Source organism: Dipodomys merriami, unplaced genomic scaffold (assembly GCF_024711535.1).
Source record: "Dipodomys merriami isolate MVZ:Mamm:240054 unplaced genomic scaffold, mDipMer1.0.p SCAF_12, whole genome shotgun sequence".
Taxonomy (NCBI): domain Eukaryota; kingdom Metazoa; phylum Chordata; class Mammalia; order Rodentia; family Heteromyidae; genus Dipodomys; species Dipodomys merriami.
The window spans coordinates 21,527,709-21,554,206 of NW_027202493.1; the positions used below are offsets into that span (position 1 = coordinate 21,527,709).

Below are 26,498 nucleotides of genomic sequence, written 5' to 3' on the forward strand. Positions count from 1 at the left end.
GGGCGTGAGCCACTGGTGCTCAAGCTTTGCCTGGTTTTTATTACACACATATCCATTAGATATTTGCTAATATACGATATGAAGGCACTCACAGTTGAATCACGCAAATAGACACAAATAATAGTCAAAATAAAGCTACGCTTAAACTAGAGGCAGACATTGGAGCCCTTGCTCCCATCCTGTGAGCCGGTGTGTCCCTCTCTGCTATGTAATCCACACTCAGGCTTTTGGTGCAAGGCAAGAGCAGAGCTAGTTTCCTGGCTGACTCCTCACCACCCTTTTCTTGGAAGGACTTGCCATAGACTTACCCCTCCTATCCTCACTCTTCCAGGGCAAGGGTGAAGTCACTCCAACCTCCTATTTTCTTATACTCTTGCCCGCTTCTTAGGCTCTTAACTGTGTGAAAAGCTCCTGTATTGCCCTGAACACAAACACTTAGTGAAAAACAAACAGAACACCCCAGGACTCCTGGGATCCCATTGGCAAACTTTAAAAAGATTATTTATGCCTTAGAAAGTTCCACATTTCAAAACTCTCTCTTTCTCTCTCACTCTCGCTCTCTCTCAGCCCAGCTGAGGTCATCTCCTGAACACTGAACCTAAGTTTACCCTGCAAGCACTCCAAAGTCCTGTTTAATTAACTCCTTAGAATTAGCAATACTAAAAATCCCAGTGTAACTAACAGATGACCACGGCAAAGCAATAGGTGTAAAACAACTTGCATGAAAAACCAGACCAAGATCTTTATGGCAGGCAAAAGTAAAGACTGAAGCTGTGTGCTTTAAAAAATAGTTAAGTGAAGTAAGCCAGGCCCAAAGAAACATAGGTCCCATGGTTTCCCTTACTTACAATATCTAGTATATGTATGAGTCAAACAGAAAAGGTCAGATAATGTGATGTTAGGAAAATGAACCCTTAGATATGTATTTTAATGTTTTTTTCTTTCATGCATTTGTTTCTAACGCATTTATAAGATTATTTCTTTGTTGCTTTGTATGTCCCTCCCCCACAATATAACCCCTGCTTTCACTATATTTGATGTCGGTATAATTTGTGGAGGAAATGGGGAAAAACAAATCGTTTAAGGATACAGGTGGAACTGTTGCAACAATGAGAAATACAAGTTGTCATGTCGAAAACGAACTTTACAACGTTGGTGCAGGGGGGGGAAGGGGGAGGATTGGGGGGGCGGGGGGGGGGGGAGGCTGGGAAGGGATGTGAAGGGTAAACAAAGGAGGAGGCTGCAATGCTTGATAAGAAATGTACGCATTATCTTGCCCATGTAATTGTAACCCCTCTGTACAGTATGTCCACAAAAAATAAAAATTAAAATAAAAAAAAGAATGTTGCAATGTGTCAACCATTAGGATGAGACATGAGAATAAATGACAGGTCATATACCAAAAAAAAATAGTCAGCTGTACCCTGAAAATATTACAGGAAGGAATCAGAGAAAATCTAGGGCTCCTTGGAACAGGCTGAAATTTTCTTAATAAAGATCCAGAAACGCAACAAATCAAAGAAAGATTGGATAAATGGGATTGCATGAAACTGCAAAGCTTCTGCATGGCAAAGGACTAGCTAGTAAGATCAATAGAAAGCCCACAGACTAGAAGATATTCCCTAGCTATACAACAGATAAGGGTCTCATATCTAAAACATACTTAGAACTCAAAAAATTAAGTCACCCAAAAACAAATCATCAAAGAAACAACCACCCCATTAGTAAGTGGGCTAAAGACTTAAAGAGAGACTTCTCTGAAGAGGCAATAAGAATGGCCAGTAGCAAATGAAGAAATGCTCAACTTTTCTGGCCATAAAAGAAATGCAAATCAAAACAACATTGAGATACCACCTCACCCCAGTTAGAATGGCTATAATCAAAAAAAAAATCTCACAGTGACAGATGCTGGAGGGGATGCGGCCAAAAGGGAACCCTACTGCTTTGTTAGTGGGAGTGTAAGCTTGTTCAACCACTCTGGAAAGCAGTATGGAGGATCTTCAAAAGACTCCACATAGAGCTCACCTATACCTCAGCAATCCCACTTCTAGGCATTTACCCAAATCATCACAAATAAGGCCACACTAAAGCTACCAGCACAACTATGTTTATCACAGCATTATTCAAACCATAACTAAGATATGGAACCAACCCAGATGCCCCTCGGTAGATGAGTGGATCAAGAAAATGTGGTATATATATATATACATATATATATATTTATATATGAATTCTATGCTTCCATCAGAAAGAACAACACTGCCCATTTGTTAAGAAATGGAAAGACTTGGAAAAAAAATCATATTAAGTGAAGTAAGCCAGTCCCAAAGAACCAGTCCCATGGTTTCCCTTATTTGCAATAATTAGTATTCATATAGGGTAATCTTATCAGATGAGCTGAAAAGCTCAAAAATGACCATATAAGATAATGCTAAGTGAAATGAACCTCAAGATATGGACACAAGAGGTCTGTCTTTATTGTCATTGTTTTAAATGTGCCATGTGATTTTATTTTGTTGTTGTTTCCTTTGTATGTTCTTTTCCCTATGGCATATCCCCTGTTGTCACTGTACTTGATTTTGGTACCCTGCATCTTGTATATACATATGTCTAATCTGGAGAAGGGAAGGGGAATAACAAAATGCTGAAACAAGGATGCAGGATGACCTATTGCAACAAGGATACCCACAGGACAGTATATTGGAAGCAAATTTTAAAACTTCGGAGGGGAAGGATAGGGGGAGGAGAGGAGCGTGGGAGGTAGGGGAGGGAAGGGTTAGTGGGACAACAACATGGAAAGGAAGGGCTAACAATGATGGACAAGAAATGTACTCATTGCCTTACTCATGTAACTGTAACCCCTCTGTGCAACATCTTAATAATAAAATAAAGTTTAAAAATGAAATAAAATAAAATAAACAGCTGCCATCTACCAGGTTTTATAAGAACTATTTGTTTGTGGCCAAATCTCTTTTTTATTGTGAAAATACCATACAGAGGGGTTACAATTACATGTAATGAGTACATTTCTTATCAAGCATTGTTCCCTCTTCCTTTGTTTTTCCCCTACCATCCCTGCCCTCCCACCTCCACAACTACACCCTCCCGCCCCCCACCAAAGTTGTAAAGTTCATTTTTCAACATAACGTCTTATACATCTCATTGTTGCAATGGGTCTACCTGTATCCCTATTTAAACTATTTGTTTTGTCCCTTCCCCTCCACAAATTATACCAACATCAAATACAGTGAAAACAGGGGTTATACCATGGGGGAGGGACATACAAAGCAACAAAGAAACCATCTTATAAATATGTTAGAAACAATAACAAGAAAGAAAAACAACTTGTGTCCTTATCTCAGGGTTCATTTCACCTAACATCAACTTATCTGACCATTTCTTCTTGTCTCAGACATATACTAGTTATTGCAAATAACGGAAACCATGGGACCTATGTTTCTTTGGGCCTGTCTTACTTCATTTAATATTGTTGCCAAATTCTTAACTCTTGTTTTCCTACCACACAGCCTACACATAACCAGGAACTCTTGGTTTTCTTCAGCTACTCCATCTTCAGGTGTATCTATCATGTACCATGCCTTTGAATATGGAAGGAAAAATTGAATCTCCTGTAGAAATGTTCACTTTTCTGTTTTTCTGCTTTCAGGATATTTTGTAAATGGCCTATTCGGGGTCAATAATAATCCATGTATCTGAACCAAATCAAGCTACCAACAGTTATCTGTAGTAATCACTGGCAACTTTGGAATGTATGTTACATAAGGATTTATATAATGCACTTTAAGGTTACTCAATATCACTATGAATGTACAAGTTTTTGTTTTATGCAAAACTTTACGCCTAATGATGCATTTTTAATTAGGTTGCAGAACTCAATTTCCACTAAACTCTCAGGGTTAACATTCTTTTCAAAGCAAAATTCTTGCCTTCCATCCAGGCTCTTTCTGAAACTACAACCAGGAAAATGTAGCTCTGTAAGCCTTATCTGCATATCTAGCCTGGACCAAGTATTAATGCCCAGCTCACAAAGGTAAGAAGAGACTGACATAGAATAGTGCTCTGTTTTCCCACATGCAGACAACTCCTCTTTTCATTGCAAAGTGGAATGTTACACAGAACTCTTTCCCCTGGGTGAAATGAAGCTCAGGCTTTCCTGCTCTTTACCCCCAGTGTAGCAGTGCTTGGTTTAGAGAATAATTCAAAATAATTGATGAAGTCTGAGGCTTAGAGAAGTGGCCACTAAGAGGTACAGAGTTTCAAGGGAAACAGTAAGTGGCAAAGATCCCAGTCCCTGTGCGAGAATCTCAAGCGACTTATTTTCAGTTCCATTTCATAGCTATAAGAAGACATTATCTACTCACACTCGTTGGACATTTTATTTCAAAAAACAACAACGACAACAACAAACAAAACATGAAGCTCTTCAGTCATCTCCCAATAGAAGCTTCTGTGACTAAATTTTCAAAGCATGTTTGGGCAAGATAGTGTCATGAGACAATGTCCCCAGCGACTGTGTATTCATTGTGTTCTTCTGATTTGTGACAAGGTGAGGTAGATGCTACTGTGCATTTGCGGGCAAGGATCTCAAGGCTCAGAGTTGGGCTTGAACCCTTGCTGTAAAGTGAGTACTGCACCCCAAGCTTTTCCTCAGCTCTTCAGGGTGATGTCATTGACGCATCTCCACTGCCATTCTGGGTCTTCTCCAAAATCCAGTCCACGTACTCCGCAACTTTGGTATAGACACCTGGTTGTTCCTTGCGGGCACAGCCTTCACCCCAACTGGTGATGCCAACCAACTGCCACACTCCATTGTGCTTACAAACTAAAGGGCCACCAGAATCACCCTGGGTCACAGTGGGTTTAAAAATACAATGAGTGAAGGTGATATCAGAGGTACAATAACATCTCACACAGCACGCACAACACACACAGGCATCTCCATTCCCATCGATCGTTGCATGTGACGAAATTGACAAAAATGGTTGCATTTTCCGTGTATTACAGCTTCCATCCATAAGGAGAAGCAGCTAAGAAATTTTGACTTCCTTATTCTTGAGTCAAAGAACTTGTATGTTCTTATACTTTAGTATAATTACAGTACATATCATTGTTATTCTGAATTACAGCATTCACCTGCACTGACTGTGACATATGGATCATAAACAATATGTGGTGCACATTATATATGTTAGATGTTGTGTATAAAATCAACAGATAATTTCCGTCTGAAATTTTAAATGCAATGAAACACATTACTGGAAACTATTTTTGACATTAGTTAACTCTAGTGAAGTGTTGTGCATTGTTTCATAATGAAATGTGTTACCTTGCAAGCATCTTTTCCCCCTTCTTTGTAGCCAGCACAGACCATCTGTTTGGTGATGGTATAATCTCTATATCTTTTCTGGCATTCTTCATTTGTTACCAAAGGGAGACTTGCCTTTTGTAGAATATTTTGGATTTCATCTATGAAGCAACCAATATACAAGTTCAAAGGGAGGAATACAATAAACATGGCACCTAAAATCTTAGAACAAATCATGTGATGCACTTCTCAGTAGGGTCATACATATATATGTGTGTGTATATGTATGTTTATATATGTATGTGTATATACATATGCATGCATGTATACATTTATATGCTTATATGCTGTTGTATATGTATATATATATGTATACATGTATATGTATGTATATATGTGAACAGCTAATGAACATCTCTCACATATGCAGATAAAGACAGACAGAGACAGGCAGAGAGACAGAGAAAGATCTGGAGAGAGAGAGGGGAAGAGATAGTCAGACAAAGGAAGACACAGAAAGATAACAAGAGGGTCTGAGAGAGGCAGGCAGGGAGAGAACTGGAGAAAGAAAGAGAAAGGAACAGGAATGAGAGAAACACAGAGACAGTTTCAACAATCCCATAACTTAAGCTGACCAGAGACTGTGTCTCGGCCTGTACCTCCTCTCATCTTAGTCTAAGCTCCTCGGAGGATGTGCATTGCCTCCAGTATGATCATCTGGATGTTCTAACCAGTAGCTGCAGCTTTTATCTAGTCCTAAACCAAGATTATAACTATGTTCATATTGCATTACAGTAGTGGTGGGCATATATGGAAAAATATGAAAATAATACTTATACATCATAGTTTCCAAATTATGGTAGTTATTAAAACAACTATTTAATACATTAATATAGATGCACATCTATCATTATACCTATCCTTTTAGCTTTATTGCAATCAAATTAGTTTTCTTCATAAACCTATGTGCTTGATGTAAGCATTTAAAAGCATTAGAGAAAATGTCACAAGCATCACCAGATCCTGAAACAAATGAATGTAAAAACAGATTAAGAACTGGCCTTAAAAAGAGATGATGTGTCTCATGGTCTATACAGCTATCTATTTGATGTCAAGGAAGAACACAGAATGGGGAGGCAGAAATCAATTATTCTTAATATTATTATTAGTTACTTTTACTATTGCAATTAATATTAATAGTGTTTAATATTAATAGTATTATTGACAACACTATCAATATCAATAGCACATAATTGTTAATGGTAACTACTATTGACAGTAATAGTAATTAATATTAATTTGTAGCTATAGTAATATTGAAGACCAAGTGGGCTTGTTGATCATATAAAGGCCCAATTTCTCAAAGTCAAACAAATAATCTTCATTGTGAAAGATGATGCTAAAAAAATTTACCTCATTGTATGTTCAGTGCCAAAACCAACTATATCTCAGGAATCACCGAAAAAATATTTGGGAATATATTAATTAAAAAGATCATAAGTTTGGCCTGGTGCAGAGACTTGTACCTATAACCATGGGTGTTCTGGAAGTAAAACTAAGGAAAATCTCAGTTTGTGGCCAGCTCAGGCAAAAGTTAGGAAGACCCATCTCAAGAAAAAGGCTGGGTATGGTGGCACAAGCTTGTCATTCCCAACTACCCAGGAAGCTGTAGGTAAGAAGATTGTAACCTGAGGCTGGGCAAAAAACATAAGACCCTATTAGAAAAAAAAATAGCAAAACATGAAGGGGTTGGGATGTGGCATAAGTGGTACAGTACCTGATTCAAAAGTGTGAGAACTTGAGTTCAAATATCAATACTACCACAAAAGAAAACTCATAAACTTGGACATCAATTTAGATGGGAGCTGATTTAACATGTCAGAATAGAAAAACAGAGAAAATGTCAACCTGTACCTTTTTCCTTAGTGTATCCCCATCCTGTCACCCAGCAGTTGGTATAAATTGTATTTATATCTGCTTTAGAAGGCAAACATATTGGCTTTTGGAATTCTGAAAGATAATGTTAAAACTAGGTTAAGTGACATTACAGATACTGACTTTGAAAACACGCCTTTAACTATCCCTAGAAGTTCTTTCCACAGACTCCTACTGAGAATGAGCCTTCAGCTCTCTGCTTAACTTCTGAATTGGTGATTCAAGAAAATTTCTCCCCCACATGACATAAAAATATTTTGGACATTTCCTTGGTTAAACCAAAAGTCAGAGCCCAAATTTACTGTCAAATGCTGTTGTAAGGCCTTGCTTTTTTTTTTTAAAGTATATGTTATGAATCAGTCACAGCAGAAGTGTTCCATGAAGTGCCTTTACTTATTATCTTACTTATTGTAACAAATGGAGAGAAGAAATGATTCCCTTCATTTTATACATGAGGATATTAAAGATTAAGTCAGAAGGCCAGTTGCGTGTGGCCACAGTTGTTAATGGGCCTTTCGAACTGGGTTGTGTGAGCGCACATTGAGTTTCTCTAGAGTGACACTCCAAAACAATAAGGCTCCCTTCTCCCCAGAACTTACTCATGCATCTGTCTTTTCTCTCCAGAAGTTCATCCTAGAAAATAACAGTCGTTTCCTGACACTCTTTTCATCCCAGTATCCCTAAATTCCAGCAATGATTCTGGTGATTCTTACCAAAAGAAGGCCAATGCTCTTGTTTGGGCATGGATATTAACTTGGCCTACTATTATATATTTTTTTTCCTGTGCCTGTACTAGAGCTTGAACTCAGAATCTGGGTATTTTCATTTTGCTTTTTTTTTTTTTTTTCTCAAAGCTAGTTCTTTACCACTTGAGTTACGACTCCACTTTCCAGGTTTTTTTTTTTTTTTTTTTTTTTTTTTTTTTTTTTTTGCTTGTTAATTGGGGATAAGAGTCTCACAGACTTTCCTGCCTGGGCTGGCTTTGAGCCACAATCTTCAGACCTCAGCCTCTGGAGATAGCGAGGATTACAGGCATGAGGCACCAACTTGACTCAGCCTACTATTTTAACAACATCTATTCATCTGTGCTACTCTCTGGAAAAACTACTGATCATTTCTTATTCATTGAGTAGAAGATTTTTTTTTTTATGTCACAGGAATGTCATTTTCTTGGTAGTCCTCAACTTCTACTTGACACCAAGCAAGAAGTAAACGCAACCTCTGCAGATTTTGCCTCTCATTCAAGCTGATGTCTTAACTTAATCAAGTGTCATTCACTTTATAGCATTTCCTTAAATAGGTTGCATACCAGTATTATTCAAAGGAGCCTGAAGTTTTATTAAGGCAATGTCATGCCCTCCTTCTGAGACTTTATAGTTCTCGTGAATAATAAGTTCTTTTATTTGTGAGAAAGGAGTTTCTTTTGTAATTTCGGACAGGTTTATAAGACCACCGTAAATGTGCCAAACATCCGTGTGGGGCATCCTAGGAGAGAAAAACAGAAATGCCTGATGAGATCTAGGATTATTGCTTATTCCATTTTTCCTTTCCTTTCCTCTCTTAAAAAAAGACTAAGGAAGAAAATTCTACATATGATCCATTTCCTCTTCCTGGTAAATTGTGATCACCCACAGCAACAGTACTGGATCTCTGATCATTTTGTTTACAAAAAAGTGCCTATAAGCTGGACACTGGTGGATCACACCTGTAATCCTAGCTACTCAAGAGGCTGAGATCTGAGGATCCTGATTCCAGGCCAGCTGAGATAGACAAATCCTCAAAACTCCTCAATAACCAGCAAAATGCTGGAACTAGAAGTGTAGTTCAAATGGTAGAGTAACATCTGTGGGGAAAAAAACTGAGCAAGAGCATGAGGTCCTCAGATCAAGGGCTGGTACCAGCAAAAATCTGGTGTAAATATTATAATTCTTAAATGACTTTCAATTATATCACAATGATTCCAGCTCTATAATCTCTTAAAACACAGTACAGAGCCTTCAAGAATGAAAGTGCTTGATCCCAATTTTGGTGCACTTAGAAAAATCAGAGATTAGTTCCCAGCTCAGGACATTCTTTTCTGGGTCAATCATCTTCCTTCCACAAAGTCACATATTGACATCACACACACACACACACACACACACACACACACACACACACACACACACACACACACACGGGTAACTATAGGGACCAGGCTATCCTCCACAAAGCCACTGACTGCTGTGGAGTTGTGGCAGTGTGTAGATTCTAATACACAGCTCCTGGCCTTACCCTTTGGGGAAGGGGAAGGGTAAAATTCCACTCAATAAAAATGTTTTTGAATACATATCTTAGGGTTCATTTCCCTAACATCAACTTATCTGACCTTTTTCTGCTTGACTCAGACATATACTAGATATTGCAAATAAGGAAAACCATGGGACCTATGTTTCTTTACGCCTGGCTTACTTCACTTAATATAATTTTTTCCAAGTCTTTCCATTTCCTAACAAATGGGGCAATGTCATTCTTTCTGATGGAGGCATAGAATTCCAAACTCCTCTGTACAGTTTTTTCACAATAAAAAATTAAAGCATGAAAAAAAATGATTTGTATTTATTTTGGGGAGATCCCAAGTACATCTTGGTATCTCTTTAGCTTATTCATAAGTTTTGTCCATTTCTATAATTCTTATGGAATGCAGTATATGTTAATATTTTCTGAGCAATTGTTATATTTCAACTATGATGTTAAATGTTCAAATGTCATTTAATTATTCTAACAACATCATAAATTAGATACTCTCACTTGTAATCCTAGCCACTCAGAAGGTTGATATCTGAGGATTGTGGTTTGAAGCCAACATAAACAGAAAAGTCCATGAGACTCTTCTGTTCAATTTACTATAAAAATCCAGAAGCGGAGCTGTGGCTCAAGAGGTAAAGCAATGGCCTTGAGCACAAAAAAAATACAGGGCCAGCTTCAAGGCCCAGAATTCAAGCCCCCAGACAGGAAAAATATTAGATTAAAAAATTTTTTTTAAACCCTCAAAAGGATTTGTGAATTGCCCAAAACCACCATTGTAATAACTGGTGGAGCTGTGACTCACAAACTACAAAGTTTCAGTGTTTTAAACTTCAAAATTTGACATATTATACTCTCTGTCCAATAAAATAGTGCAAATTGGCCACACACTGTGTTCTGATGGCCTGGACTGGTTAAGCCCCTACATCCTGCTAAATATTTTGAATATCATCTCTCCTTAAAATGTCTTCGATATCACTAATGTCAGGGATATACAAATCACATCCACTTGCTCCACTAAGAATGGCTGCTACAAAAAGTCAAAAGTAACAAGTGTTGGGAGGGTTGTGGAGGAAAAGGACTTGTATATTATGTTAAAACCTGGGAGGAAACCCAAATATCCAACAACTGGTCAATGAATAAGATAATACTATGCAACAACACAATGGGATACAATTTAGCCACAGTAAAGGATAAATTGTCATCTGTGATAACGTGGATAGAACTAAAGAATAGCATGCTGAGTGAAAGAAGCCAGGAACAAAAGTCAAATACTAGAAGAACTGACTTCTTTGTGGATTTTTTAAAGTTTATCTCATAGTACTTGAGAGCTCAGTGGCAGTTTCCAGGATCAGAGGAGAATAAAAAAGCATCAAGGACAGGGACAGATTTAACAACGACTATTAAGTAACATCTAGATAATAGTAAAAAGTCTTTGGGAATTGTTGCAGGATAGTATACTGTATATTTCAAAAAATCTAGTCGAGAATATTTCTGTAGGCTCACCATGAAGAAAAAATATATGTTTGAGGAGATAAATATCTTACAACAGCCAGGCACCAGTGGCTCATACCTGTAATCCTAGCTATTCAGGAGACTAAGATCTGAGGCTCACAGTTCAAAGCCAGAATGGGCAGAAAAGTATGTGAGACTCTTATTGTCAGCTAAATACCAAAAAAAAAGAAAATCTAGAAGTAGAGCTGTGGTTCAAGTGGTAGAGCCTCGAGCCTGAGGTTTTTTTTACTTGGGTGAACATACACACACACACATACACACACACACGCACATGTGCACACACACACATACGATCACATAATAAGCATGTATTGAAACATCATATGGATCCCTATAATTATATGCAATTTTTATAATGTTATTTATTGCTTAAAGAGTCAATTTAGAGTCTGAGTATGGCAGTCCATGCCTGTAACCACAGCTATATACAAGGTTGAGATGGAAGGACTGCAGTCCAAGGCTGGTCCTTGGATCTAGTGAGACCCTACCTGAAAAATAAGCTAACCCATAAAGAGCTGAGTGTATGGCTTAAGTAGTAGAGCACTTGCCTTGCAAGGCAGCCAGGGCTTTGTGTTCAAGCCCCATTACCCCCCAAAATAAAATTTAAATAAAACAGTTTTTAGAAAGCAAATAATTATTCTATTAATAAAGTGGGCAAAGAGGAACAGGGTAAAAATGATTAAAAACAAATGTACTTATTGCCTTACCTATGTAACCATAACCCTCCAGCTCATCACCTTTTCAATAAAAATAAAATTAAAAATTTAAAAAAGAAAGTCATCTGATCCTGAAGAAACTGACTATAGATTTGATTCTTCAAGACAAACAGACAAGATCCCCTTCTATAAACTTACAAATCAAAGCAATGGGCAGCAGTCAGGACCCATTGCTCTCCGATGATGGACCCACCACACACGTGGTTTCGCGATGTCAGCTTGACTTGCAGGCTCACCTGCCAGGGCCACTCTCCCAAAGAAGAGTTCGTTCCCCCCACAATGCGTGCATTTGTTTTTGTCGTGCAGACTAAAACGAGAGGGTTTGCAGCACAGGGTCAGAGCTGGGAGAAATCAGAGTGGAGGAAAACGAGATACCCAATGCTGTCCTGAAGACGAAGCCACCGAGTGCAACAACCCAGCTAACCCTGGACAAGGGCTTCAAAGACTCACCAGAGCCGTCCCCCGTTTTGCACAGTCTCAGAGAATAGCCAGAGCTCCAGTGGGGCCCAGATGTGATCCTAGCTGGGTTGCCATCCAGTGATAACCTTAGGGAACATTTACACCTGCATCAAATGAACCATACAAAGAGTAAACCTTCAGAGAAAGAAATGGTGGGAAATACCCTACCAGTCACCAAATACATTTCCCCTTACTTTTCTCCTTTGCAGTCTTCCGGGAGGGATGAGAAAGTAAAAAACTGACAGCGAATTATCTTTGTGCAAGTGTCCTGGCAAGCAGTGGCTTCTTCCTCAAAAGTCACATTCAGCTCATCTCCTCTGAAGTCGACCCCAGAGTAGATTTTGGAATGGCAGGGTTCTATATCAAGTAACAACAGAAAAAGTTACAAAACAACCACAATTACCAAACAATAAATCACATGATCACACAGTTCTAGTGCCCTGAAGACTGCTAGACCACTTGCACTTAGGGGGGAAAAAAATCTTCATATCTGCCAGTCATCTAGTACCATCACGGACTCTCCTTACCGGGCAATGTCTTCCTGCAAGTGGCCAGGCTGTGTCCAGATATAGTGTTTTCTTGAATAGAGGGAGTTGGGGTACCACTTTTAGAAGTCTTAAGATAACATGCATTTCTATATAATAAAAAGTATGAGAAACAAAAAGAAAACTACATTAATACAAAATACTAAAGCAGTCTGTCTATATTTTTAAAAAGCAACTCTGAATGTTTTATTCTATTAAGAATCTCGACAAGCCGGGCGCTGGTGGCTCACGCCTGTAATCCTAGCTACTCAGGAGGCTGAGATCTGAGGATCGCGGTTCAAAGCCAGCCAGGGCAGGAGAGACCGTGAGACTCTTATCTCCAATAAACCACCAGAAAACCGGAAGTGGCGCTGTAGCTCAAGTGGTAGAGCGCTCGCCTTGAGCTGAAGAGCTGAGGGACAGCGCCCAGGCCCAGAGTTCAAGCCCCACGACCTACAAAAAAAAAAAAAAAAAAAAGAATCTCGACAAAGTAAGCTAGACTGTAGGATTCTAATAAATTATAATGTATACATGTAAACCAAGCCACAGTTCTGTCTGGTGAAAACTAATAACATATCAAAAGAAGATAATTGTAGAGTTCTACTTTCTAAATAGTGGCAGAGTTCTACTTTCTAAGTGAAAAAAAAAAGGAAATCAAAGGATGAAATATTGGGATTTTTGCTTTTCTTATAAAATATATGCTGTCTGTTGGGCCCATTTGTATATATTTTTTACTTTATTTTTTCCAGTCCTTGGGCTTGAACTCAGGGCCTGGGCACTGTCCTGAGCTTCTTTTGCTCAAGGCTAGCACTCTACTACTTGAGCACTACCTCCGGCTTTTTATGTTTATGTGGTACTGAGGAATTGAATCCGGGGCTTCATGCATGCGAAGCAAGAACTCTACCACTAAGCCACATTCCAAGTCCTGTATATATATTTTTAAAAGGATTAATTACTTCAGGCTAAAGAGGTCAGATCAGAACTTAAATCAGGACACACAGGAATCTAATTTCTAGACCAAAAAAAAAAATCTGAAAGGATATATTGCAAGTGAGTAGAGGAGTTTTCACCTGATCCAACCCATAAATACCAGGAAGAAGGGTGTCAAATTCCTCTTCTCCAGGGTGATTGTTTCATAGTTTCACAGTGATTGATATTTGTTTTATGTAAAACAGGATACAGCATAGCATATCCACTAAATTGAGTCTTGCAGAAAATTACATCCTTAAACTGCAGCTGCTAGGGTTCAGGGGAAGATAAATAAAACATTTTCAAAACTCAGACAAGGATGTAAGATTGCTGAGCGGACAGCAGCGTGGGCTGCCTGCCACACTCACCTTTGTGACTCTAAGCTCCACGCGTTCGTATAGAATGTAAAGAAGAGGCAGTTGGGGTGGTAAGTGCAGATGGTTCGACACACAAAAGCATCTGGGGAGACCACTCTGGCCACATCCATATCTGAAAAGGCTCGATGCTGGAACAGATCCATATGGCAACCTGTTGTACTCACGGAGGAAGAGCACCTTTAGTGGGTGAAGTGGGCTAAGTTTGCTTGGACTTTATCATAATAAGGAAGAAAATTCTGATGAATTTTCTTTCTCTGAGAACTTATAGAACTATACATGCTAAGGGCAAAACTATCTGTTACAATTCCTGCAAACCTCTGTGCCCTTTGGAGATAGGCAACACTATTCTAATGCTGATAAGAGAGAAATTCCATGCCATCAAAGAAATTGAATAATAATCTTTGCTCCCATCTCCTCCTTCCCCCCTCCCCAAAACATTTCGGTTACTCAGTGTATATTCGTGTTTTCCTCCTACTCCCTCATCCTTAATTGGCTTTAGGGACAGTGATTTAACAGGTTTATGTTCTATGTTCTCAGATATTATGAAAAACTTTTTAATAAAAGGAGAGCAACAGAAATCCTAGGTAGATGATAGAAATGCCATGTGTATCCTTAAGAGTAGAACTGGAAAAAAATTCACTTTCATTCTCCTGACATAATGTTATTTCTCATTTATTTTTGTGTTTATATTATTTACTCAACTTGATATGATAACAATAGTTCTATTAAAGTTATGGAAGCTTAGAAATAATAATAGCATTTATGGGAAGAATGAATGTAGTCACAAGTTATATGTACAGAACTGTACTGAAAAAGAGAGAGGAGAAACAGATAAAGAAAGAGACACAGAGAAGAGAGACAGAAAGAGAAACAGAAACAGAGGCAGAGGGACAGAGACAGAGAAAGAGATAAACAGAGAGACACAGAGAATCTCCTGCATGTAAGCAGTCTCTGAAATTATCAATTACTTGAGTGAAAAATCAAATATATCAGCCAGGTGCTGGTGACTCATACCTGTAATCCTAGCTACTCAGGAGACTGAGATGTGAAGATTGAGGTTTGAAGCCAACAAGGAGAACAAAAGTCTATGAGACTCTTAACTTCCAACTACCAGAAAACTGGAAGTGGAGATGTGGCTCAAAGTGATAGAGTGCTAGCCTTGTGCACAAAAGTTCAGCAACAGCTCCCAGGCCCTGAGCTCAAGCCCCATTACCGACCAAAAAAAAAAAAATCAAATATAACCAATGTATAGTCAACAAAATTAAGAAGAGTGAGGGAAGGGGTGGGTAAAAGATGGATGGATGAGAATGTTGAAAGGTATAACATTGATGAAGATATATTCACCAACTGTCTTGTTAAATGGCAACTTTCTGTACAACTACTTAAAGATAATAATTTTAAAAACCAAACTAAATTAAGAAAAAAATCTGATATGCGCAGATCCTGACAGTTGGAAATGAGTGCATGGGACACTGATGCCAGCCTACAATTTGCATATTCACAGGGATACCCAATGGGTTGTTCACAACTTTACTGAGATATTTGTAGTTGTGAAGAATGCATTATCTCATGACAAGGTCCATTTCTTTTCTGGACCATGAAGCTGTAGGGATAGTTTTTGTCTTATATTCTGCACACATGTATCTATCTTAAGCTCACCTATAGAACCACCTAGACTAGTCTAATCCCATATTTAATAGCAGCCCTTCAAAACAATTATGTAGTAACAGCTGACAATCTTGTCAGCTCTCTAGTGATCACAGCAAACACTATCAGCAAGTGTTGCTACTTTTGAATCAGCACTCTTGTGAGATTTGGTCCTCAGTGTGTTGATTGTTGGGAGGAGAGGCTTCTTGGGAAGTATTGTGAATTTCAGAACCCCAGTGAATGAATTAATGCTTTTCCTAGGGTACTGGATTACTTTTCTCTGCAGAAAGATTGTTACAAAGAAAAGCTTCCTCTTGGGTTTTGGCTCTTCCACAACTGTCTACTTCCCTTTGCACTTTTCCCCATGTTACAAGGCCTTCAGAGGCCCTTTCCGGATATGGTCACTTCCCAGACTCTAGAATCAAGAACTGAATAAATGTCCTTTCTTTATAAATTATCTAGTTTTGGGGCTTTTCTGCTAGAGCAACAGAAAAAATAAGCAAAAATGAATGCTCCACACAGAAGGGAATACATCTGAATTACCACTCTTAACTCATAGTCGTACCTTCAAAAACTCTCCCAGAACATATATGAATCTAAAAGTATGTATTTGAAACAACAAATATGGCATAGAGCATAGAAAGGATGTGTGGGAAGGAAAAAGAGTCAAATAGGAAAAGATACCTGATGTTTGGAACTTTCCAATCTTCCACACAGAGGGCCTAATGCAGAAACCAATGCAAGAGCTAGCTCAGAGCTAGCACTGTGTACCAGTGGTTTTCATGGCAACTGTCTAGATATTCTAATTGAAATTACTTATATGTCTAAAACAACGGAATTCTATGGATGCATCATGATAGAGTCATTTCACTAAATATGGCCTTAACAATTTCCTCTATAAATTCATTGAACTAGTGTCCTATTGCTGCTGTTAGAGGGTTATTATTATAAACTGAGAGGCTTTAAACAACATAAATTTATTATCTTAAACTCCTAGACATCAGGGATGGGATGTAGCTCAGAGGCAAAGTGCTTGCCTAGCAAGTGCAACATCCTGGGTTCGATCCCCAGTACCAAACTAGAAAAGACAAAAAAAAAAAAAAACAGTTAAAAAAAACACAACTCCTAGACATCAGAAGTTCTCAATTGGTCTTGATGGGCTACCATCAAGATGGCAGCAAGGTTTCATCCCTTTGGGTGGCTCCATAGAAATATGTTTCCTGGCTATTTTCAACTTCCATAGGTCACCTTTTGCTCAAGTCTTGCTTAGGGACACTTCCTCCATCTTTAGCAGCATAGCATCTTCAGCTCTCTCTCTCTGATTCTGACCCTTCTGTCTCCCTCTCCCTCTCCATCTCTCTTTTCCTCTCTTCCTCCCTCCCTCTCTATCTCCAGCCTCCCTTTCTTATAAGAAATCTGCAACTGGATCTGGCACACTGAGGTCTTGGAGAGTAATGCCTATTTCAAACTCTCTCACCAACACACTCACAGGCTTCAGAGATGAACACATTCCCCAGGGGAACTCTTGCACTGCCTAGTGAACTCAGTGAAGTGCTAGTCATCCAATTACCGATTTCTGAAAGTGCGCAAGGCTTCAGGGAGAATCCAGACACCACACTGTCCAGCACCTTTATACTCATGGGCGTACCACTTGGACTGTGTTTTAACAGGCAGTTGTTCCTGAATATGAAGAGAAGAGAAGACTTTGCTTCCTATTTATTAAGATGCATGCAATTTCCCAGGTAATATTTGGCATTGATATGGTCCACAAGCAGTGGCATTTTCAAATGTCAAGGTGAACAAGAACCTGGCAGTATGTAGGTTAGGGGATAATGAACTGGCAGACATTTTCCTCCATTCCCCTGCAGAGGAGGGGTTAGGGTAAGAATGGAGTGGAGTGGAAGGAGTCTTTTTGGTTTGTATGCGCCAGTACGGAGGCTTGAACTAGGGGCCTGGGCACTATCCTTTAGCTTTTTCATTCAAGGCTGACACTCTACCACTTGAGTCACTGTTCCATTTTTAACCTTTTGGAGATAAGAATCTCGTGGATTCTGCCTGGGCTGGCTTTGAATGGTGATCCTCATTCCTCAGTCTCCTGAGTAGCTAGGATTACAGCTATAAGCCACCAGAACCACAAGTGGAAGGCGTCATTCCAAACCACCACTCCCAAACAGAGCCTGTGGGTCCAGTAGATTCTAATCTCTTCAGGAAAAATGCCATTAAAATTGAGTAAATAAGCAAAGTGACTAGGACTCAATCTTTGGTTTTAATTGGAGAAAAACAAGTTACAAGTCACACCCAAAAAAACCCCCACAAAATTGAGCCCCCCACCCACCCAATGGCAAAGAACAAACCTCATGGTTCACTCACCGATACTCTGCATTGGGAAATGTTTGTGTGGCATATGTAAAAAAATGGCAGTGAATATTATTGGTGCACAATTTTTGGCATTCTTCAGGACTTGTAACTTTAGATATATTGAAATTGGACCCTCTCATGTCAATGTTTTCATAAATGTCCCGGTGGCAAGCTGTATAAATGAAATATGCAGAGCAAATTCAGACAAATTTCTTTCTAGAGGAGGATCATCAACACCAATAAGGCAAGGCAGTTTTGAATCATTATATCCCACTTTGGGGGTACTGCTGTATTAACTGGGGACTTAATGTTTTTATTATGACCCTAAATGATCTAATTCTACATGAAATACACACCACACACACACACACACACACAAGCACACACATGCACGCACATACACACACAGAACCTTAAATGCTAGAATTAAAAAGGAATTGTTCTACTTCTAAACTTCAAAGCATATACCTCAATACATGTCACATTTTGTGTTGAAATTATCAGTGGGAAGTGGGAATGTTTATACAAGTCTCAAATAACCAGGATATTGATCATGAGTGCTATGGGGATTATTTCATTAAACAACCTTTGGCATGTGCCACTGGATGAAGAATCTTCTTTATCTTAATTTCTCTACTTTCAACTAGTCAAACTAATTTTAAGAATAAGGAGACCAAAAATATGTAAGTTAAAAGTAAAACAATACATTGAAGTTGGGGTAAATGGGTCATCCCCAGAGGTATTCATGGACATATGCTGATTATAGAAATGGAAACTCTTCAAATTCACTGCAGATAAGAAAAGGAATAGGCTAAGATATAGGAGAAATATTACAACAAAACTCTTTCTTTATGATTATCTGAAAGCTTTACCTACATCTACATGTTTTTGACTAAAATTCATCTTGAGCTTGGAGACCTTATGTTCTTCCTGGAATTTTTATTTTATTTTAATCTAAGGTATTCTGAGATAGTTAGAAAAAAATCTTTCAAATCAAGTTTAATGAGTAAAACTAAATTTGGGGACAAATTAACCATAACTAGCAGTATAGGGAATGGCACATTTTTTTTCCCTTTAAATTTTGCTGAAAGAGAGGATAATGAGAAATTACATTTCACTGAAAACTTGTACCAAGTTGTATTAGTATAGAAATTTTATTTTATTTATGTACTATTTTATTAACTAATTTTTTGTGAAAATACTGTACAAAGGGGTTACAATTACATGGGCAAGATAATGAGTACATTTCTTATCAAGCATTGTAGCCTCCTCCTTTGTTTCCCCTTCCCATCCTTTCCCATCCTCCTCCCACCCCTCCACCCAATCCTCCCTACCTCCCCCCACACCAAAGTTGTAAAGTCCATTTTCGACATAACGACTTTTACATTTCATTGTTGCAATGGGTCCACCTGTATCCCTATTATTAACTAATTTTTTTATTAATTTGATTTCCTAATCTACTTCACCTCAGATTAACTAGGCTAAGTCATGCCTCCATATTATTACTCAGGCATTGCTATCCTTTATTATTAACTATTTAAAAATCAGAATATGTTTAAAATTTGTGTGTATTGATTGTGTGGTATTGATGAGAAAAAATTGAAAGTATCTGAAATTTTACCCTGCAAAATTAACTGTAGATAGTAAAGATAAAATAGTAAGGATACAGCTCAGCCAGTGAGATAATTTTTGTAACCCTTTTTATTTTCTGATCAGCCCATCATTGTAGAGAAATAGTCAATTAGTGTTAGGTTTTTAGGATAGTGTAGAAAACATTTCCTGTACCATCAATAGCAACATGTGTCATCCTAGCCTTCAGATTTTTTTTCTAACAAGTATTAGTCTCAGCAGGATTCAAAGAACCCAAACCTTCAGGTTGGCTGATACGCGAGAAGCTTTCCCAAAACCTTGTCGACAGCACTATACTGACATTTTGGGCCAGAAATTTCTTTATTGTGGGGACGGTTCTGTGCCTTTTAGAATGTTCGTTGACAGCTCTGGTCTCAACTGACTATGTAAAGCAGCAGCATCTCTCTCAGTGACAATCCCCAATGACCCCAGACATTGCTAAATATTCTCTGCTGCTGATTGAGAATCACAAATACCCTCAAGTGAACTTGGAAGAGAGATTTCCTGAGTTTTCTTGAAGTGACTTACAGGGCACCAAGTCAAGCAGCGGCTTTTGCTTGCATATGAATTCATTTGTTTGCAAAGCTTAGAAGTCTGTACTAATTTCATGAATAATAAGAGCCTCAGGGGGTCAGGGATGATGATAGAGCAGGTGAAACTGATCAAAATATATTGTAAACAAATGTGGAAATGTAACCATAAGATTCCCCCTTCCAAGTAACTAATATAGGCAAGTAAATAAATAAGCAAATAAGCTTCATTAAGAATGTTGACTGATTAAGACAACATTCATAGCCAGAACACTACTCCATCTGTTTTATCTTTCTTGCTGCTCCCTTCTAAAAGTCCATGGCAGTCCAGCATTGGAGCAAAAACTATTCCATGATAATCCATTAGGAACTCAGATACAGCTAAGAAATCCACCCCTTACCACTTATTTGATATCCACATTGTTTTAAGGAATATCCAGAAATTGCATTTGTTCGATGCATTCTTGGCAGGTCTCCAGTCACACTGTCTTTCAAGAAGCAACCAAACCTGTTTTCAAAACAAGAGTCACTTAGGAAGCAGAATAATGAACCTGCATCTAGAACATGCCTCGTGTTGTCTATATATTAACATGAATAGGACAGCAACTTGTGAGAGAAACATTCTTAGAATCAGTTCCATAACATCCAGTAGTTTCTGCAACTCCTCACCTCAGCATTGTTTTTCTTTCTAGACAGTGTGTGTGTGTGTGTGTGTGTGTGTGTGTGTGTGTGTGTGTGTGTGTGTGTGTGTGTGTGTGTGTGTGTGTGTGTGTGTGTTCCAGTCCTGAGCCCTAAACTCAAGACCTGGACCTTGTCACCCAGCTTTTGAACTCAAGACTAGCATTCTACCACTTGAGCCACAGTTTCATTTCTGGGTGTTTTTTTTTTTTTTGGTAGTTAATTGGTAATAAGAGTCTCATGGACATTCTTTCTTGGACTGACTTTGAACTGCAATCCTCAGATCTCAACCTCCAGAGTAAGAAGGATTATAGACATGAGCCACCAGCACCTAGCAATAAACACATTTAAATAAATATATATAATATATAATGTTATTATATATAATAATATATACATATATGTATCAAAAGTCAACCATATTGAAGATTGTTCTAGCATTTCTTAACTTTCAGGAAATGATTTTTCAACTTGAGATTTTTTAAGTAGTTTATTTAAAAAGTTTAATTAGTCATGAAGTTGAGATCTATATATCAAGGTCTTAGTAACTCCTTGTAGTCTCCATCTAATGCAAGGCTCCCTTCCATCTGAAAAGTCAACTGTAAGGTTAACTTCATTGTTTACATACTCTGGAATCAACTTTTAATCAACTTTTAATAGGATGACTTTCATCCAATTGGAGATATATCTGAATTAGCGTTGAACAACGCACTGACCATAGACAATCCTGAGAGATGTTACAAAGCTGTGTGCAATTTGCATACAACGGATACTACTTTGAAAAGTGACCATTTGAATTAGTGATGAACTCTCTTGTACCTTTTCTTTGGATCCTTGGTTGAGCTTGAAGGGAGAAAGCTGAAGAGCAAACACTTGGGGTGAAATGTACACACCATCTGACAGTGGTGGGCATCTGGGCTGTACAAGGCGGTCACATCCCCACCTCTGAAGAAGGTGTTTTTGTATAGTTGAGTCAGACAACCTACAATACAATTGTTAAAATGTTGATCTGGAATGAATATGAATGACTTTTTAATAAAAATATATTTATATTTTTACTATATTGCATTTCCCAATGGCTACCTAAAGACCTTTATGTGACTTTAATCATAGAAGCAGGATGAAAAACATGAAGGCAACTGTTTGAACAATATACAACTCCTTAAAGTCATTTCATGGTACTTCTATATAAAAAATTTAGTTGGTTTTTAACCATATAATAAGTTACACATAAATTATCCCCAATAAATATAATCATAACTTTGTTTCTGCTTGATGTCTAACATGAAAATATCGTATCTTAAAAATAATGGTGTTTGATCTATATTCAAAACACTTTTAGAATAAATATCTCTCTAAATTCTCACACTTTGTAAAGGAAGCTTGAGGCAGGCTTCATTATCTTTATCTAATACTCTGTGTGTGAGAGAGACATGAGAGAAAGGGAGAAAGACAGACAGACAGAGAGAGAGAGAGAGAGAGAGAGAGAGAGAGAGAGAGAGAATCAAGCCATTCAGAGACTCACATATTTCATAGAAACATGAGACAAAAATCTCAAGTTAATCTGCCTCCCAACCTTTTCCCCTTTTCTAGAAATGTTAAAATGTCACTCCTAATACCAAACTCACTTCTTAGATAGCTTGAACAAATGCATCCTTATACTAAATTGAAAAAAAAAATCAATTTGCTTGCTGTTTGGAATTACAACTCTGAAATACTTTGCACCACCCATATTATTGAAAAATTATCTTCACTGGATTTAACATATGAATTTGAATTTGCCTTGAAAGACCCAATTCAATGTCCATTTGATAAACTTTGCAGTTTAGTGAGTACATGTGTTTTAGTCAGCCATGTGTCCATTAACCATGGGATAGTTCATAACAACCATGTACATTGCTAGCGTGGTAGTCACATTTCAACTTAATGGGTTTCTAATTTTCATATTAAATTTTAGGAAATGGGCAGGTTGGTTGACACGTTTCATTAAGCACCGAAGACTAGTATTTTTTTCTGCACTATTGTAACCCTCTGGGGATCTTGATCCAGATTCTATTTTGATGATCCAAACCAGCTTCTCTTCCTTTGTTGTTGTTGTTGTTGTTTTTAGTGTTTTTATTACTCTTAAGTTGTGCAAAGGAGTTATCATTCAACAAAGCGATATATGAAAACAGCGATTTTGTTCAGTGTTGCCCCTTTCAGCTGCCTGACCTCTTGGGTAAGATTTAATTTTGGAAAGAGCACAGATAGAAACTTCTGGGAATACAAGTTCCCTTGTGTGTATACCTGGATTTCACCTGGATTTCACATAACCTATTGAGTGGTTGGCCCACTGACAATACTAACTATAAAGAGACTTGCTCTGTAGATAATTAGTGTTTGGAGGCTGCTTCATAATTACAAAGCAGTCATCTCTCCCCAGTGCCTATGCACACAGTGCAAACTATGACCAATGTCGGCCTGGCAGTACCAATGCTGGCTATGTGACTCAGATAATAGAAGAGGGTGGATGATTAGAAGTAGTGATGATGATGATGATGATGATGATGATGATGATGATGATGATGACGTCAATGACAGTATTAGCTTTGTATTGTATAGTAGAGAGAATTTAGCAGAAGTTATCACATAATGATTATGGCTTTCACAATTTTTCCACGTCCCTCCCCATGTCCTTGGATACTGGGCAGGTTATATGATCTTGTTAAAAACTTCATGATTAATAATAATAAGAAAAATACTCTATGTTAAATTAGTGACAGATATGAAAAATTAATTTGCTAGAGAAATACAATAAAAAGGTATATGAAAAGCAGTACAAAAATAGTAAGAAAAAACTAATATTAAATAAGAAATAAGAAAAATATATTAAATTAATGACAGATATGAAAAAATAATTTACCAGAGAAATACAACAAATAAGTATATAAAAAGCAGTAAGAATCATAAATGCATACATGGTAAAATAAAAAGATGTCATTTTTATCCATAAGATTAGCAGCAATTAAAAATTAAATAACCAAAGCCAGGCACCGGTGGCTCACACCTGTAATCCTAGCTACTCAGGAGGCTGAAATCTGAGAATCATGGTGCAAAACCAGCCCAAGCAGGAAAGTCCAGGAGACTGTTACCTCTGATAAACCACTGGAAAACCAGAAGTGGTACTGTGGAAGTTCTAGCCTTGACCTGAAGAGCTGAGGGACAGTGTCTAGGGCCAGAGTTCAAGCCTCACGATGGACCAAAAAGACAAAACAAAACTAAAACTAAAACTAAAAACTAAATAATAAGTGTTGATATAGTACAGCTTTTGTTTCCAAATGATAGAAACCTAGTCCAAAGTGCCTTGAGCACAGATGAAATTTTTGCTTCAGGAGCCAAAAAAGTCCATGATGAATCTGATGTTCACAGTACTAGAACACTGTGCTCTACAGCATACAATTTTTCTGCATTGACTTACTTTGTTCCATGGTACTACCGTTGGTTTCAAGGTCTACATAACAAGTGGGTAGTACTCATAGCTTAGGCCTTTGTATTCTCTTATGGTTCAACTCAAATTAGAAAATTAAGTGTCCTATTTCTAAAAGACTAAGCAAAAATAGTTTTACAAGACTTTGAGTTTTTGTAGCAGGCAGGATGGATACACTTCCTGCTTCTTGGTCTGTTGGGGTATAATTTCTAGCACTACTGTCAACCACAAAAGCTACATCATCAGAACCATATAGACCAAAACTGGATGGAGGAAGTTTTCCAGGAGAAAGTTTGAATCCTGTGTCTGGTAAGGTGACTACATGCCAAACCAAAAAAAAAAAAAAAAAAAAAACACCAAAAAAAACCCAAAAACTGTTAATTATGTGGTAATAATTGTAGCATAGAAGAACATTAAAGAAGAGGTGACAAATGAAGGGCACTTGCAATTTAAGGAAAGGGAAACAAAAGCTTTTTCCTGTAGACATTACATATCTTTATAAATGTAAACCAGAGGAATTGATTTTAGCCATACAACAATCATTGTGGTTTGACCATATCTTAACTCTAATCTCCGGAACCTATTCGTAGTGGTAGCCCATAAAAAAAATCCCATTCTATACTTAATCAAAGTCAGTGTACTGACTCATTCTTATTCTCTGAAAACTAATATAGAGTAAAAAGAGAAAGAAATAAGATTGAAACCCTTTGTTTAAAAGGATTCATCAAAGAGCTGGTCAAACAAAGTTAAATTTAAACCAGGGTCCTTCGTTTTTGAAATATTGTTCTAGTAGCTTGAAATAAAAAAATATCCAGTACTTGTCAGATATTTTTATTGAACCTAGGCACCATAAAATGCTTAGCACTCGTTTAAATTTTTAGGTAAAGTTAATCTTTTTAAGTATTGGCAATAAAAACTGAGCACTGACTGCCTGTTTTGAAATCTGCTTTACAGGAACTCCTCTCCAAACACATTTTTGTTAACTCGTGCCTTAAGGGATTTTAATTTCTGAGCTCTTCTCTTGGTCAATTACATGTGTTTATAGCAATACATCTGGAGAGTAGTTCTTTTCCTCGAAACATTAAAATGACATCTGAATCATCAAGAGCTTTCCTCCCTCTCCCAAAGCTTTATGCTTGGTAACTTTCTCCAAGGTGGTAAATTTTGCTTAACAATTCCTCTCTCACACACCATTAACTTTTACTGTTAAGAGTTAATACACTTACCACAGGAAACTGTAGAAAACAAACAAAGAAAATGAGCAGCTTGGCTGAATGAAAACATCCTAAAAAGAAACACACATATATAACTCTGCTGGATTTAGACAGTATTTAACATGGGACTTACTTTAATAGATATACATACATATTTTCTTATAAATTTCTATATTGCTAATCAAAGCACAAAATAACTAATATGGAAACTGGGGTGGCTTTTAGGGTGGGTGAGAGAGGGGTGCTTGGTATATTTTGTATCTAGAAATTGCAATTTTATAATGCTTCCTAAGATACACATGGAAATTGTTACCATTGTATTTGTTGTTAATTAGCCATCTATTTTGCTATTAATTTTAGAAAAGGAATTGACAGAGGGATTAAACAGTTATAAAAACCTCTCAATTTAAGTACAAATAAAATAATTGCAAATGTGGAGATCCCTACATAAATAAATCCTCTGAAAATATCCAAGCCCATAAAATTCTAATTTTAAAGCAGTCAAAAATCACCTTTGGCTTTCAAATATTTTACATTTAGATATTTCCACTTAGGAGAACATTAGTTCCATCTAATATTGCTAAATACTCAGGAAATAAAGAGATAAACTAACAGATTCTTCATAAGGCAAATATAGTTTTTTTATAAAAACAAAACAAAACAAAACAAAACACTGTATTTGGGAATGATCAGAATAATAGACATTTGCTACCTGAAAGCCCAGTTGCTTCTGGAAGCCGAGAGCCTCTCTTGCCATGTAAAAACGAACAGTTTTCAAGCTGCCTTAACATGGCCCTGCAGACCATATTTGCTTAGCTTCAATATTGACTTTGGCTTTCTGCCACCAGTTTCAACTTTTTGTCCTGTCA

At 37.6% G+C, this 26,498-nt stretch overlaps 1 protein-coding gene across 1 annotated transcript; it reads right to left on the bottom strand.

The window, feature by feature from the left end:
- Positions 1-4,382: 4,382 nt before the first annotated feature.
- Positions 4,383-26,419, bottom strand: Klkb1 (kallikrein B1). Its single transcript, XM_070016345.1, has 15 exons — positions 26,342-26,419; positions 25,642-25,700; positions 21,769-21,931; positions 20,673-20,779; positions 18,125-18,284; positions 17,325-17,434; positions 14,099-14,258; positions 12,765-12,871; positions 12,432-12,594; positions 12,229-12,341; positions 11,917-12,085; positions 8,571-8,746; positions 7,241-7,336; positions 5,348-5,487; positions 4,383-4,865 (listed from the first exon to the last, which is right to left on the bottom strand). Exons 2-15 carry the CDS (start codon positions 25,697-25,699, stop codon positions 4,677-4,679), a joined length of 1,911 nt encoding a protein of 636 aa, XP_069872446.1. The 5' UTR covers position 25,700; positions 26,342-26,419; the 3' UTR covers positions 4,383-4,676.
- Between the last annotated feature and the right edge of the window lie 79 nt (positions 26,420-26,498).